Consider the following 15,770-nt stretch of genomic DNA (forward strand, 5'->3'; position numbering starts at 1 on the left):
CCAGGATCCTCACCACAGGCCCTCAGCCTTTTCAGGGCACATGGGAGCATCCAGGCCGGCCTGTCACACCAGGAGGGAAGGAAGGGACGTCCCTGTGTGTGAGGACCACACTGCCCCGGCCTTCATACTGACCACCCGGCTCCCCGGGCACGAGGAGTCTGAGGGCAGCAGCATCCTGAGGAACTCTGTAGCCTGACACCAAAAATCCTCCCGAATAGCACTGCCCCACCAACTGTTCACAGAGGTACAGCTGCTCTTGCAGATTTAATGTGAACAGAAGGAACAACGTTGAAGCAGAGGCTCTTCCAAAAGCGAGAGCTTGTGAGCATACAGATAACTGTGCAGTCGGGGAGTGTCCCAGCCAGGTGCTCTTTGTCAAAGTTTCAATAGGCAGGGCCTCAACAGCATTTCTCCAGCTTCAGGAATGAAGATAGAGATCTTGTCTCTCTGTTGCAAAGCAAGGAGGGAACTTGGGGCACCCTGTCTGAAATCAACACAGCACAGTTATGCAAAACATGTGTGCAACTGGCATCTCTTGTGTAATCCTCGCTGTAATCAACCTCGCTAACTACTCCAGCAAAGAAGGAGGGGCAGAGGGTGGAGAAAGTTCACACTTAGATCAAATAAAAATTGGGAAAATATCCAGAGAGCTTTAGTCAGGTAAAAACACAGTTCCCTCTCATGGGAAACCTCCAGGACAAGTTTCCTTGAACTTCATACAGGGTTATAAATAGGAGGAGAGTCACACAGAGTTCAGTACAGGTTCACTACAAAAAAAGTAGACAATCTCATTTTCCTTCTTGAGTGATATCCATCAATATCTTAGCTGTAAGCCAATTCATAATTACAGGTTGCTGAGAGCTCTGAAGAATACAGCAGTAGCAGCTCTCTGCAGCTCTGCTGTGGCACGGTGTTAACCACGTTTTTTGTTGTTGTTTTTTCCCCTTTAGTTTCTCTTGGCTTCCTTTCCAGGTGGCAAAAAAACCTCTCTTACACCTTGAAGTACTCATATACTTCCTAAATGTTGGTAGCAGTTCTCCTTTTACATTGCCCCATAAAAAGTCTGAGATAGCAATGAAAGACGGCCTCAAACCAGTCTGTGATTCCAAGCTCCAACTTTCTTCAGCTGAAGGGTTTCACAAGCTCCTTCGAGAACTGACAAAGGCCAGCTCCAAATGCTGCATTTCCTTTCCTCAGAGGCAATATGCAAAAGCTTCTCACCCCTGAAAACAGTTTTCTCAGGGGAAAGACAAATAGGTTTTTCCTCCTTAGGGCTGCTGTGGTATTTTGCTGCTGAAACAGAGTACGTGCAAGAAGCAGTTGGTCTTGGTTTTGCTGCGATGTGGCTTGGTCAAGTCAAAAGCAGTGTTCTCATCTCAAGTGCACGAGAAAGCTGTCACCACTTGGTCCTCTTGTTCAGCAAAAACAACTTCAGCTACCTCAGAAGGCTGCTTCTGGAGCAGGGGGACTCCTGATTCACTGCACCACGTCCCTCAATGGTATTGCAGTGCCATGAGACACCCAGCTCCCAAAGGCAGTCTGGAGGCTGGCTGTGCAATGCCCGTGTTTACAGCTGCACCTTCCATTCCAGTTTGGTATCCAGATGCCAGCCTGAGCCGACCAATATAGGATTTGTGTAATAATCCCTGCTGACAGGGAAAACAAGGCCCAAAAGAGGCTTCTGTAGGTTGAGCTAAGGGACTACGTATCTTTAAACATCTCAGCTATTAGGCCCTCACCTGACAGCCTGTCCATAGCAGTGCTGGTGCAGAAAGACAAGTAATCTAAATTAAGCTACCTCAGTGCTTAGATACCTGATTTTGCAAATTGGGTCTCCTAGGGCTTTTTCCTATTTCATTTTCCCATCATTGAAAAGCGAGGCAACAACACATACCCACTTCACACAGGCTTTGGGCTGATGAAATAGATAGGGTTCATAAAGGAAACAAGACGCAAAAATTGCAGGCTAAGTAGTAAGTCCTTTAGTATTATTAATAATCACCTTACTATTGTGTCTAAGATAATCACGCAGGTATCAGGGTATAATACCTCAGTGGTTACGGTAACAATACAAAGTTATTATTCCTTCCACTTTGTAATTATCTCATTTCACTATTGAACAAAGGATACCTAAAACTAAGGAGATAATACGCAGTGCTATGCAGCAGGGGCGCCAGCAGCACTGGAGTACTCTGCTGTGCACTTACATGACCTTCATTGCAGCAATATGCCTGAGCCTTGCAATCGCTCGTGCATCCTGCCCTCTTTCCATCACAACAAGGTCGAGAAGTTCTCTTATTTTGATTTCACTGATAGGCAACTGAGGCAGAGATGAGGTTAAGGGGTCTGCATCTGTACTCGTCTGTGTTTCCCCAAAAGGAAAATGACTTCACAGTTTAGGTCCCTCACAAATGAGTAGCAAAAAAAATCTAAATTAGTAATAAAAAAGATTAGAGGATTAGAAAACTAAAGAGTCTAGAACAGAATCAATACTGGACAGATGACTGTAGACTATAATGCTGTCACCGTATAAACTGAGTACAGGAATTATTCAGTCACAGAAGGCGGTGTTAGCAAGAGCAATAATCTGCAGCAGAAGAAAGGATAGTTTAGGTTAAGTATAAGGATGAGAGTCATAGCTATAAAAAGCAGATGGGAAGTGGAATTGCGTCCCTAGGGAGGCAATAGAAACACAGCCTCAGTGGATGTTTAAAGAACAGGCTAGGTGCGCTGCTTAGCACTGCTGCTCTATAAGCAGAAGCCTTATCATGTTCATCTGTGTTTTTGGTGCTAGTGAAATCCCACTGTTGTGTTGTGGCACAATCAATGCCTAGAGGAAAGAGAAAGTCACCATCACATTTGCTGCTGCAAAGCAAGACGGCTGATATAAAGATTGGCATCACTCAGCAGCAGAGAAGCGTCCATTTTCTCTCTGGAGCACACAAAAGCGGGCCAGTCCCACCAGAAGGATGTGAACTGCTAGCACGGAGGGGAGACAGAAAACAAGCAGAAAACTGGACATAACCAGTCCTGTACCAAACACACACTTGCATCTTGGCACTGGTGCTACACATGAAGAAGGAACAAATCGAAATTAATGAGGGATGATTCCATGTGAATCTTACACTGTGCTGAAGATATCTAAACAAGGACCTTGATACTCCCAAGTACTGTGGTGCTGTCTGACCTTCTGAATATGTTGACAGAAGGTTCAGGAAGTCTGAAAAAAAGGGCAAAGGACACGCAGTCCCCTCTTGTGAGCATCCAGTCACACGGCAGAACAGAAATCTGCCCTAGGAACTTTCCCTCATGGTGAACCTGAAGTTCTGGGGACATTAATACTCCATTTTCTTCTCCAATTTGGGGTGCAGAACCTCCTACCTTCATAGTAAACTCTTCCTTGCTATGGGTCCAGAGACTTACAGGTCCTGACACCACATGTACAACTCTGCAACCCTGGTTCATTAAGGAGAGGAAACTTGATCAGCGACAGGAGGAGACGGGAATTTCTCTCCAGACCTTCTCTCCCTGCTTCTCTCTGCTGAAAAAGGGAGGGCTTGCTGGGAAACCTGCAGGTGGCAGAGACCTAACACAGCCATGCTCCACCAAGATATACCAGGAGGCACAACACTCGTCTCACAGACGCAATAAATCTTAGCATCTAGTGATCTTGCTGTGAACTGACACGTGGAGTGAGAATATCCCCATGGTACTGGTGTGTCTCATCACTAGTAGGGGGGTGAGCCCTTCTTTATCCAGTCAATTTACAAGCAGCCCTGAAGCACTACAGGAACAGGGCATCCCCTGCTTACACATGGAAGAAGCGGGGAGCTGTACAGCATCTGTTCCCCTGTCATCTCAATTGCACACCCTGGGAGGAAAAAAAAAAGGGGGGGAGAAAAGCTGATACCCACTGCTAAGAGAGATTTGTGATGCTGGTATATAGCACGTTCACCTTTGCTTGCCATGACCACTTCTCCTATTTCTCTGTCTTATCTGCAGGAAACAGATCTCTTGGGTTGAACAGTCAAAGACTGATTCATAACTGCTGCAGATAAGAGGGAATCTTTATGGAATTTCAAGACTTTTAAAGGTCTGACTAGCAAAAAGTGAACGTTTCTTGCTTTGGGTGGAACCTTATCTTTTTACTAGTTCCTCCTGAACACAAAGTCCAAATGTACTTTTTTTCTGGAAAGAGCATGATCTTACAGCATCTTGAAATCAAAGATAGTTTCTCATTGATAATTATGCTCTGTAGAAAAGACTTACCATGACCAAGCTTCTACACTAAGATAATTCTGAGCACATAAGGGACGATCTTTTCATATAGCTTATACTGATGCTGGCCCAAGTAGCTCTCCAGAGGTGAAAATGACCCCCCCACTTCAAGGGCCAGCTTCAGATTTAGTGAAGCATGGGATACAAGTTGATTCTGCAGAAGATTAAGCTTCAAAGGAGGATGCCTAGGGGATGAAAGACCTAGCATACCAAACTCCTACCCTTGTATATATTTTGATCTTCTCACCTTCCAGTGTTGCACATATAAACAACATGGAAAGCAGAATACTAAAGACTTCAGAGACTACAACACGGACTGAAGGCCTCTGGGTACTGGAGGCTTTAATGAGAAGCAGAGCTGCTTCAGTATTGTGCACATGCTAATAGTGGTTTAGAACGTGGAGTCTGATAAGAAAATAACCAAATGATTTTGTGACGAGATTAATTCCACTGAGTTTAACTGAAGCAGTGTAAGAAAACCTGAGAGGAAGAGCAGCTCTGCCTGATTAAATAGAGCTCTAAGTATCGGATCAACAGAACAAATGCCCACTGGCTCATCACATCTAAGCAAAGATGCTGTTTGCTAGCCTTATTTGCACAACTGGGATTTGTATGCAAAATATCGCCTCCACCCCTTCAAATACTTGTTTCGTTTTTCAGATAGTGTCCTTCTTGATCACATTTAAATTTTTTCTCCATTCATGATGTGCTTGAGTCAGTCCAGCTCTGAGTATAATGAGAATTTCTGGTCCCAAGACTGTTGTAATTATGATGTTCTCATCATCAAAAATATGGTTACAGAATAGATACTGACTTTACCTGGGTCTTTTGAGAGCGGAGGTGTTCATAGTGATACAAGTCTTTTTAAGATGAAAAAAGCAATTTTAAACATAGACTTTTTACAATTCTCAATAGCCACCTTTGCCACTCTTTCAGTAATTCTCACTGGCGTCTGCCAGGCAGTGCCTCAAGCACAACAGTTTTTCAGCACTGTGCTTGCTTATCCGATTCTTTAGCTGGACTGAGACTCACAGGTAGGATGTCTCTTCCAAACATGTATTGGGTCGGGCACTTGGTCAGAATTAAGAACCAGGTTCCTTCTGCCTCTAAGCAGCCACGTGCACGAATATCAGTGCTCCAATCCCTTAAGAAAAGGTTCTGCTGACACAAGCCATGCAATTGCAGGCATACAGGACACCTCACATGGCTTGCTACAACACAAGGAGCTGAGAAGAAAGCCCTTGTAGATGAGAACTGCAAAACAAGAAACGCAAAAAGAGTTACTCAATTGCTTTTCCATATACAGGGCATTTACCTTTTTAATTAGACATGCCTTGTGCACTGTACATACTCTCCTAAGATTGTGCTTTTGGGAGTTTTTGCCTAAGCTTTGCTTTTTGAAACAAATGCTTCACTGCTTTTCTTTTGCAAATAAAGTGATACCATTAGTTCAGTGCTACTGAAGAGCTGGGCAGTAACAAAGCGCAGCAGCAATGCAAGAAGAAGAGAGGGAAGATAAAACAAATATTTGTTAAAAGCAGAAAAGAGAAAAATCATCTTCTAGACAGGGAAGAAGTAGCTTGGAAGAAAATTTTAAAATGTATTGTGAGGAAAAGCTTTTGTGACAGGAAAAAAATAATGATCTGAATACCCAGTTTTTAGGAAAAAATAAACAGTAAAACTGCTTTCATATATGAATAACACTTACATACTCCCACAGTAAGGGAATGTGATTGAGGTTGCCAAGAAAAAGACAGAATTATCAGAAAGTTCCAGAATTAAGGATGCCTGAGAAGGCTTCTTTTGGCCTTTCTGTGTATGCATGATGAGACACAGTCTTTTAATTACAAAAAAAAACACAAAATAATTTGCCCACAGGACCACCCTTGCTTATTGCAAAGGATGGATGGATGCATCCCACTTAATGAAAACCTTTTCTGTGTTTTGGTTTCCCCTTAGCAAGTGATCCTATCCTTCATTTACTGCTTACAGCCCAAGCCCTGCTCTGAAAACTAATGCACTAATGTTTTCGATGGGCTTTTCTGGATTGCTCATCATTGCAGCCTTGACTTTTTTCATAACTATCAAAGCGTCTCTGTTTACAATAGCATTAGGAGGGAAAGGCTGACTTGGCTCCATTTTAGACATGAGAAATTCACGTCAAAATGTAATTGATAATTGTACGTGGCCACTTGAGGATGCCTGGCTTTTCAGGATAAAAGAGCATCAGGTTGCATCTCACATCTTTCAAAACACAGAGGTCAACACCTAGGTGCTTTAACGATCAGATCCATCATCAGAACAACTGTCCTCCTTAAAATCTGTATTTTGTTCTATAGTTGCCTACAGCAGCATTTGTCTCATTTGTGTTCTATCTGCCTTTATTCAGTTGTGCAGTTCTAGAGACGATGGAAGGTATGGGCACGTCTCCGGGTGAGATGGCAGGTATTTTGTGGCTTCCATCAGGCTAGTGGCTTTGTCTGGATATTTTTATCTAAAAGAGCAGATGTGAGGCAAGGTGAAGCCAATGCCTGCTGTCTGGTCAGACACACCCCGCACAAAAGGGCTACCAACTTTTGCTTCTGCCCTCTACAGCCTGTCTTTAGACTCATGTATGCCCATGGAAGCCCACTCAGGCACCTCTCCAATATCATCTGTGTTGTGGAGCTACAGAGTTAATTCTGAAAACAACATCTGAAATTCCTGTCAGTACCTCCAGGCTCAAGCCCACTCTTAGTGTAATTCTGTGCATGAATCTCTCCCCAGGCATTATCCCGCTGACGTCCTGAAGGCATCATTATATTGCTGAAATCAAAGAAGCTGCATGTGGGAGGAAAATATAGACACAAAGTTCATCAGAACTGCATATGTCAGTAAAAGGTAAATAATCGCAGGAGTAAATAACTGCAAGATAAGTCCTTAATTATTTAGGGTTAAACAGCAGCAGCATTACAGATGCAAAGTAATATTTTGCTAACCACTCATCCTGGGAACACTTACATAGAAAGATACTATTCTGTACAAGAAAGGTAGGCAAAATGTGGATTGTGATGCTTAGGAACACTTGAAATAAGTAGGAAATAGTATTAAATGGCACGAGCAAAAAATCCCTTTATAGCAAAAAAAGAAAAAGCTGTCAAATTATTTTTTTCTTAAGCTAATAGTAGTTTCAGCTATTTCAAATCTCTCCAAGATGTTTCTGCTAATTCCTCTCCACAATTACATTTCCTTAGTTTTTCACCTTCCCTGTCTCACTGTATGAAAACTCTGCACTAAGCACAGGAAAAATTGACTAACTGGCAGTAGTGAGAGGGTGTAACTGACTAAGTGGTGACACAAACAAAGTGCTTTCAAATTCACAGATCAAACTAGCTGGCAGAAAAAAAAAAAAAAAAAAAAAAAAGAAAAAAATTCTTCAATTCCTTTCTTGCATATTCTGTCTTCCACAAAGAATGAGCAGTTTAAAACATTCTTGATTATTTTTTGTTGTTGTTATTATTAGCACGCTCAAAGTGGAAAGGGACATATGAAAAAATGAAATTAGTCTTGCATTTATGTAATCGTGCCAGATTCTTGGCTAGTGCAAAATAACGCTACTTGCCTTGCTTAGGAGATGTCATTACAATCTATATTAGCTAAGTATCTGATTTAAAGAGCTTTCCTTTTATAAATATAAAAACATATTCAGACTCGCCTCAACTCAGACATAAATGTACCAGATTAAAACTGGATTGAAGTCTCATATTTCAAAATAGTTCTCAACCTTTTCTTTTAATAGTTTTTCTACCTGATATCCTCTTTTCTGGTCAGAAAAAGCAGATGTACATATTCAATGAAGTTTACTACATTTTTCTCTAGTCTTCAAGATTTACCCGTCATACTCTGATGCGTGTTTTATTAAAGCAGAAAGTGATTGCATAGTACACTGATAGGAAATAGTATAAATCCCTGGGGAACATCTACACATCTCCATGAAGCAGGCCCACAGATGTGGGCATAAAACCAACCAACCTACATGTCAGTGATGGATAGACACCTTAACATCCATGCTCACGCTGGCCTGGTATTTCAGCTTTGTATAGGTGGCTGTAGGCTTGGGGGTAATATCCCAGGTTTGTAACTCTTCATCTGCAAGTGTTACGCTAAGAATCGTCTTCGACATTACTGTGGGAACTGAAATCCTCCTGGGCTTCTGCTCAAAACAGTTGTAACTTAGAGAGATGTCTCTCTCTCCATTGAAATAAAAGATAAAATCAACAAGTGAGCACAGCTACATTAGTTAGGGAAGGAGCTCCAGGGGGACTTGTATGCCAAAGCAGCTTAGATGCCTGCTGAAAATCCCACACCTTAACTGTGTTTCATCCTCATGCAAAAAGCAGAAAGATCAGCCATGCACTTTTCACACAGGAAGAGTGAAAAATTGCTATCAATGGCTGTATCTAGGTAACAAAAAATCTATATTCATAATATGAAAACAATCTCCAACCACAACGTTCGTGTTTTGTAATGTGGGTTATTTTATGTCACGATTCCCTTTTTAATTTAATTATGAATATTTTTATCATGTTCTCTTTTTTACTAAATTTCAAGTTGAAACTAGTTATGGTCAGATGTGTGAAAATTACAACTCACTGTTCCACAGAGACATCTTCCCTTCTGACTTTCAGATCAAATCCTCTCAGCTGACAGCTCTCAGGCAATGCTTTTTCAGCCTAGTCCCATGCTTGCACTCACGTTCATGTTTTCTGTCAGAAGGATGTTTGCAATAATGCAGCCTCCTGCATACTCTATCCGGAGAAGAGGTCTTCCTTGAGAAGTTTACTAGCTTATCCTTTATGATTCTCAGAACTGTAAAGTCAACTCTGGATCCGAAAACCAATCTAATGCTTGTAAAACAGAAAGCTCCACTGAAGTGAGGCTGACCCTTAGAAGAAATGTGTATAGAGTCAGGAAGCTCCACAATGACATTTTCACATGCAGAGTTTCTGCCTGCAGCTGCACTTCAGCCACAATGTTTCAGTAGTCACACATTTGCTAACACCTTAAAAAAAGTTCATCTGTAATCCTGTCACTTCCAACCAGCCCAATTATCTCTGCTCATTCAACAATGAAAAGCATAGTCCCCTATTAATGGTCTGGACATAAAAGTTGAACATCCTAGGAAAGAAACACAGCAAGCTAAGAACTTACTCAAGAGTCCTACACAAATGAGTATGTGAGCAGAATTCAGCCCACCTTGGGGTAGCATACAAAGACCGGAAACACCCCCGATCCCAACCACCGGGGCTACCAACGTGTTTACTAACATGCAATTATGTGACAGGTATTTTTTTTAGATCCCATCAAAAAACTATATCAAGGAGACCCATGGCAAGGAAAACCCAGTCTCTCCCCCACCTCCTGCTCTAGGGTAAGTGCTGTGCCTGCCACGAATTAGGACTTCACAGCAAGAAATAACCGAACCAAAAATGCAATTAGGAGGATTTTGAAAGATGAACAAGTATGAACTTTACCAGCATATGGCATTTATTAGATGAAGAAATGGGTACGAACTGCAGAGGAGGCTTCCAAAAGCACAAATTCATTCTTAGCGATCTTTGGAATTTCACAGCCACTTTGGGGCCCAGTGTCAGAACAATCTGCCAGCCAAGTCTGGATACACCCAAGGAGACGTTCAAAGGGAAATGCGATAGCATCAGCAGAGGAGCTCAGTTACACAAAAGGAGAGGTGTGGCTGAACCACAACTTCACTGATTCACATCGAGGCTTATCCAAGGTTCAGAGCTACGCTCTCTGAAGAGGCAGGTACAGAGCCACAAGGAACACACAGTTATTTTCACAACCTTCAACAGTAAGGAGAAAGAAAACAACAGGATAGAAATGACATGGCGGGCTCACCAGAGTGCGTCCTGAGGTGTCCTGTGAGGGCGTCCCTCCGTCGGCAGGCATAGCTGCAGAAGGGACATTTGAACGGTTTCTCCCCAGAGTGCAACTTGATGTGCCTCAGCAGGTTCCCCTTCTGGGTAAAAGAAGCTCCACATTGGTTACAGTGGAAGGGGCGTTCACCTGGAAGGGAAAATGGAAGGGAGAAAGCTGTCAAGAAACGTCAGAAGGTGCAGGGAGACCATCACCTCACCCTGTATAACAGCACCTCCCCACCCAGGCCCGCTCCCACCACCACCATCTTGCGGCCCTACAACGGGCAGAGCCTCTGGCACCAACTCGGGGCTATCCTCCTTATGCTGCAGCACTCAAGGTGACCAGCACAGCCTGATTTTCCTCAAGTTCTCCACACCTCAGAGGTTTCACCTTCCATAAATGATGAGCTCTTCTCAAAATTTAGATCCATGACTGGGGTTTTGTGGTGTTTATTGCTATGGTTTTCCACTTATTTTTAGTATCAATCTGATCTAGATGAGTATTTAGAACTCATCATGACAATTTGACCTGGACAGATATTAAGGTCTCCGCTTCAAACCAAATCTTTCACTTTCATTACAATTTAATTGACATCCCCTTTTAAAGGCTGCTTTTCCTTGCTGGAGTGGCATGAGGAGAATTAATTCAAGTGAGGATCAGGCCCACAAGCTTTCGAAGTAGAAAACTAAAAAATCTCACACCATTAAACTGAGAAATAAGAATACTGGTGTTTTAAGTAAAACTAATGGAAAAGACTTGCAAGGTGAAAAAAAAATAGTAGTTTTAACAGAAATTCTACCCCTTACCTGCTCCCTTCCACCCAAACATTCACACATGCACACACACACACAGATTAAGATGATGTTAATCATTCATATTTGCCCTTGACAGTGGGGATTGGGTCCATGAGCATCCATTTTTTAATTTTTATTTCTTAATTTAAAGAGGTAAAAACATACAAGCTGACACAGGTTTTGTAAAGTATTATTAAAACCATACTCTATGTCAACATTTGCTGAGGACACTCGGGCCTGTCCCAGACCCTCAGGCCTGCAGTCAGCTGTAATCACATCACCTACTTATATCTCACCGGGTGCAGTGCAAATCAACAGGGCCCAAGTATATACTCACACTTGTTATTTGCCCAAGTGCTTTACTGAAGCTAGGCTTTCAATGCTGAAATCATTTCACCAACCAGGGCCCCAGTTCAACAAGGTCTTGAACATCAGATTTCAGGTGTAAGCAGAAATTCATTTTTTCATTCATTTTTTTCAGTACATCACTTATTGTGGAGCCTCGGTCAAATCCTGATGGGACTTTGAGGTTGAATTCACTGGCCTAAAGCACAGTTCTCATGAAAAATAAACGTGACCCGTCTGTGACCCGTCGCATCTCTCGAAACTCTTTTTCAATTGCCTTAAAATGGTTACTCCCTTGTACAAAAATAATGCTACATTTTTATCAAAGTAGTTCACGTGTCTAGTGTAAACTCCAGTATCTGCCTTTTGATTCAATTGGAAACAGAGGGATGAAGAGAGCTCTTACAGATGTCCTCTAGCAATTCTTTGCAGTGGTTTAAACCACCGCAGCGGCGTGGTCCTGCAAGGAGGGTGCCAGAGGTAGGTGTGCCACGTACATACCAACCCTCTGCAACTTCATTTCATGTGTGCGAGCTGGAAACTACACCTGAAACCACTGCAGATGCACTGCAGAAAATCCTAAGGTTCACACATTCTTGCCAAGAATATTATGGAGTAATAATAATAATTTTTAAAAAATCACGGCATAAAGCTTTTCTTCCAATATACTGAACACGAGCTCATTGGAATTGATAAAGAGTTTGTGGTTTCCCTTTTAAACTCCCACAATACACTTAAAGGATCTGATTAGCCATTATCTTCTGTTATATCATTTAAAATGTCCATAACAGAGATATGTAAAGAGATTGCAGTAGACAAATACATGTTTTTTTTTTTTGTTTTTTTTTTCTTTTCTTTTCTTTTCTTTTCTTTTCTTTTCTTTTCTTTTCTGTTTTGCTTTCACTGTCTGAGAAAACAGGCAAAACCCCTTCCTTTGACACACTTCTCAGGAATGATAGCTTCAGTTTCAGGATGACAACATTAAAGGCTGCAGCAGGTTTCTTACCAAGTCTGAAGACTTGCCTTTTACTCCTGCTGCACTTAAAGCTATGCAGTTAATGTGTTTTACCCAACTGATCTTTGATATTCTTGGAGGCCACATAAGAGCAGGTATTACTACTCCTCAATAAGCAGGCAGCTGAAGGAGGTGCTGAAAGCCTTCAGTCAGGAATTCAAATAACTACTGCACTACAGCTCAGTGGCAAAGATGACACAAGAACATCCTTCACAAAGTCACCAATAGTCTGTTCCTTTCTTGCCACATACACAGTCTGCTACGATAGCACGTTTTACCTTCAATAACCTTCAATATCTATTTAAAACCAGCATGAATTCATTTTCCTTATTGGCTTAATTCTGAGTAAATAACTGCTTTGATCAGTTTATTGTACTTTTGGCCAATCACTTCTTCTCTGCTCCTTGATTAAACTGCAGGTTTCTGGGATGACCATAAATTTCAGTCATTCATGCTGTCAAGTAGCAGCTTTTATGTTTAGTACAGTTAATCTGAGACACAATTACCCAACAGAAGGGTGCCCCCAAAAGTAAAAACTGAATAAGATTTTGCTGCCTTTCCAAGAACTCTGCTGTCTGATGCCCACTTCAGATAAGTAGTAAACCAATCGTCATCACTGCCTTATGAAGACTGCTCCTTATTTTTCTTCTCCTAGTATATCTGTAAGCAGTTCTCCAGCATTATTTTTGCTTCCTAATTAAAAATAAAATAAAATAAAATAAATCCTGGCATCCTTATTCAGTTCCCTTACACTTCTGTAGAAAGTTTTTTTTATTTGTAAGCTGAAAATTGATCGTATTCCTAACTAAATGTCCACCGATAATAACTCTGCTATGTTCCCAGATTCAGTTAATAATAATTAAAGGACATCCTTTATGAAGGATTATCAAACCAGATTTAGAGCTGTAAGTCTAGAATCAGACAGCAGCAACCTGGTCTCTCCGAGGTGCTGGTTTGTGCAGCAAGAGATCTTAGTGCAGCAGGGTCGCTCCGATTCCACCGCCCCAAGCCTCCACAGGCACTGCATGATGCATTGGATAACCTATCTGATGCTGGCCTGGGCAGCTCCACCGCCCACTTTAAAAGCTCTTGACTCATGAAAAATCTTCACCTAAATACATTTCCTCTCCATTTTGCACCCCCTGACTGTGTTTAAGGTATTTTCCAGTCCTTAGGGGTGACTGCAGCACAGATGTATTAGAAACTACAGACCTATTAAACGGACTGCATGCATGACTACAAGGGGCTACGGACAATTATAAGCAAGGTGTATGTTTCACCATTTATAGCTATCTATGTACTTGCTTTTTGACTCTATAAACTTGTACTGATTTATTAAAATAAGAACTCCTAAGAAGGGCATGTACTGAAATATAACTAAATGAGCTTTTTGCTTTTTAACACTGGAAACTACATGACTGCAAAATATTTTTAGTCTACTGTTACTTACTAAATCCTTTCCCTCTTTTAAAGCTAAAATGGCAGAAAAACCCCTGAAACCTTAGTGATTAAAAAAGACTAAGTTGCGAGACTGAGAAGAACAGCTAACGGAAGAAAAAAAGACGTTTCCTTTCCAGTTCCAGATTTAAGACCTTTAAGTCAGACAAAACCAAGAATGCCTAAAAAAGCCCCTTTCTCCTGCACAGAGAATTTAATTATCTAAAGCTACTTCGGGAATGGACAAGGCAAGGTAAGGCAGAGCTGCCAAGTATTACCTTTCCTAAAGGCTTAGGAAGAGGGGCTTGTGCCAGGAAGCAGTACTGGTAATTAAAAAGAAAAACAGAACAAAACCCAAGGGAGTTTATCATTTTGTAGTTAAATAAAGTATTAATTAACAGGTATGATTTCACATACATCTAAGTTACAGTAAAATACTGATGAAACTTCACAGTGCATTGCTTAACATGCATCCATTATAGCTATTTCTTCTCCAGAAAAAAATTATAATGAAATATCACTGCTCTTTAGATACACTAGTGTCTAAAGTACACAGGTTGGCTTGCTGTTGTGTAAACAAACACTGAGATGAAAAATGATGTGGACAGATAGAGTCAGGGTTATTAGTAGGACATGGTCCTTTGGCAAGTATCTTTAATATATGGCTCCTGGCTGGAGGCTTCAGGGCAAAAGCTACATGTGCTTTCTAGCTGATACAACCTGAAACCAGGCGAATGAACTCATTAACTTCCTATTAATAGCTGCCATATTTTACCATGTATATGTCAAATGTTATTTCAAAAAGCAAACCAACCCCTTTTTCTGCTTAATTGGAAGCTTCCCTGTACATTAATTCTCCTTTACCGCCTCAGCACGGAAGCGCTGCGCAGAAGTTTCAGTATGAGTTATCCTTCTCTGAATTTTGTACGGGTGCAAAATACACCAGTGACATTTTCTGTATCAAAACAGAAATCGAAGCGAGGACAAAGCACGTCCAAAATCATTGTAACGCTTTTAATGAGGCTATCGCAGGTAGTTGGCAAAATCTGCACAAAAAAAATTGCAGCTCTCCTAGGAAAGAAAATATTTGAAGTTGGCTCCATTTTAAATGAATTGCTTCCTGCATCAGAGGTATCCTGTTGTGCTTTCTACAGCTTAAAACCTTTAGAAGGTAAAGTTTGTGAAAGTGAACCACCAATTTCCTGGATCGTGTGTTTTTCAAACAAACAGAGCTCCCAAGGAAGAAGACTTGGATTTTCATAACCCTCACCTGATAACTTCTGTTCCTTTGAAATCAAATGGAGTGACTCACAGACTAATACACATTAGCATACAAATTTTTGTTATAAGAGAGGCCTGTTTACTTTCACAGCAGTGTGCAAGCTCTTTCCTATGAATGTTTTAATTACAATTTAAAAAAACACTGTTTTTAAAGACTCGTCAAAATACTTAGGAAAGCCAGGATTAAGTCTTTAAAAATATAAGAACCAGGTCCAATGGGACTATGTTTAACATCAGTCCTAGTTAAATATATACCTAAGATCTTGGTCCTTTCTTTTTGGCATGTATTTTTGATACACGAAGTATAACTTAGGTACCTCTAAGACAGGAATCTATTTTCTTTTAACCTCTTAAAGCAACATTACTATGCACATGCTGCCATGAGAAAGTATTTAAGTATTTGCTCATACTAACAGCATTGATTTTCACCCTTCCGTAGTCAATTTTTCTGTTCATATTCTGGTAAAAGGAAACATTTCTTCAGATGCTGCACATGCTCTGTCCCAGGAACACAAATGAAAAATTAGTCGCACTGCTAACACCCTGGCAGGCAATGAGTTGCATCGTGCCTTCACCCAAGTGCAATACAGAGCACCAGTGGCTCCATTTCTGTGCTTGTTATTCCGGGGACTGTCTCGTCTAAATACTACTTACTTACTCTTCTTCTAGAGTCACTTAACAGGCTGCACCTCACTTGCAAT

At 41.3% G+C, this 15,770-nt stretch overlaps 1 protein-coding gene across 24 annotated transcripts in view; it reads right to left on the reverse strand.

The window, feature by feature from the left end:
* Positions 1-15,770, reverse strand: part of IKZF2 (IKAROS family zinc finger 2) — a 113,251-nt gene that overhangs the window by 34,934 nt on the left and 62,547 nt on the right. For all 24 annotated transcript variants that reach the window (XM_035331393.1, XM_035331383.1, XM_035331394.1 and 21 more), the window contains one exon: positions 10,177-10,344. In XM_035331393.1, the coding sequence (XP_035187284.1) occupies positions 10,177-10,344 (168 nt within the window). The remainder of the gene's footprint in view (positions 1-10,176; positions 10,345-15,770) is intronic.

The sequence above is a fragment of the Oxyura jamaicensis genome, chromosome 7, assembly GCF_011077185.1.
Source record: "Oxyura jamaicensis isolate SHBP4307 breed ruddy duck chromosome 7, BPBGC_Ojam_1.0, whole genome shotgun sequence".
Taxonomy (NCBI): domain Eukaryota; kingdom Metazoa; phylum Chordata; class Aves; order Anseriformes; family Anatidae; genus Oxyura; species Oxyura jamaicensis.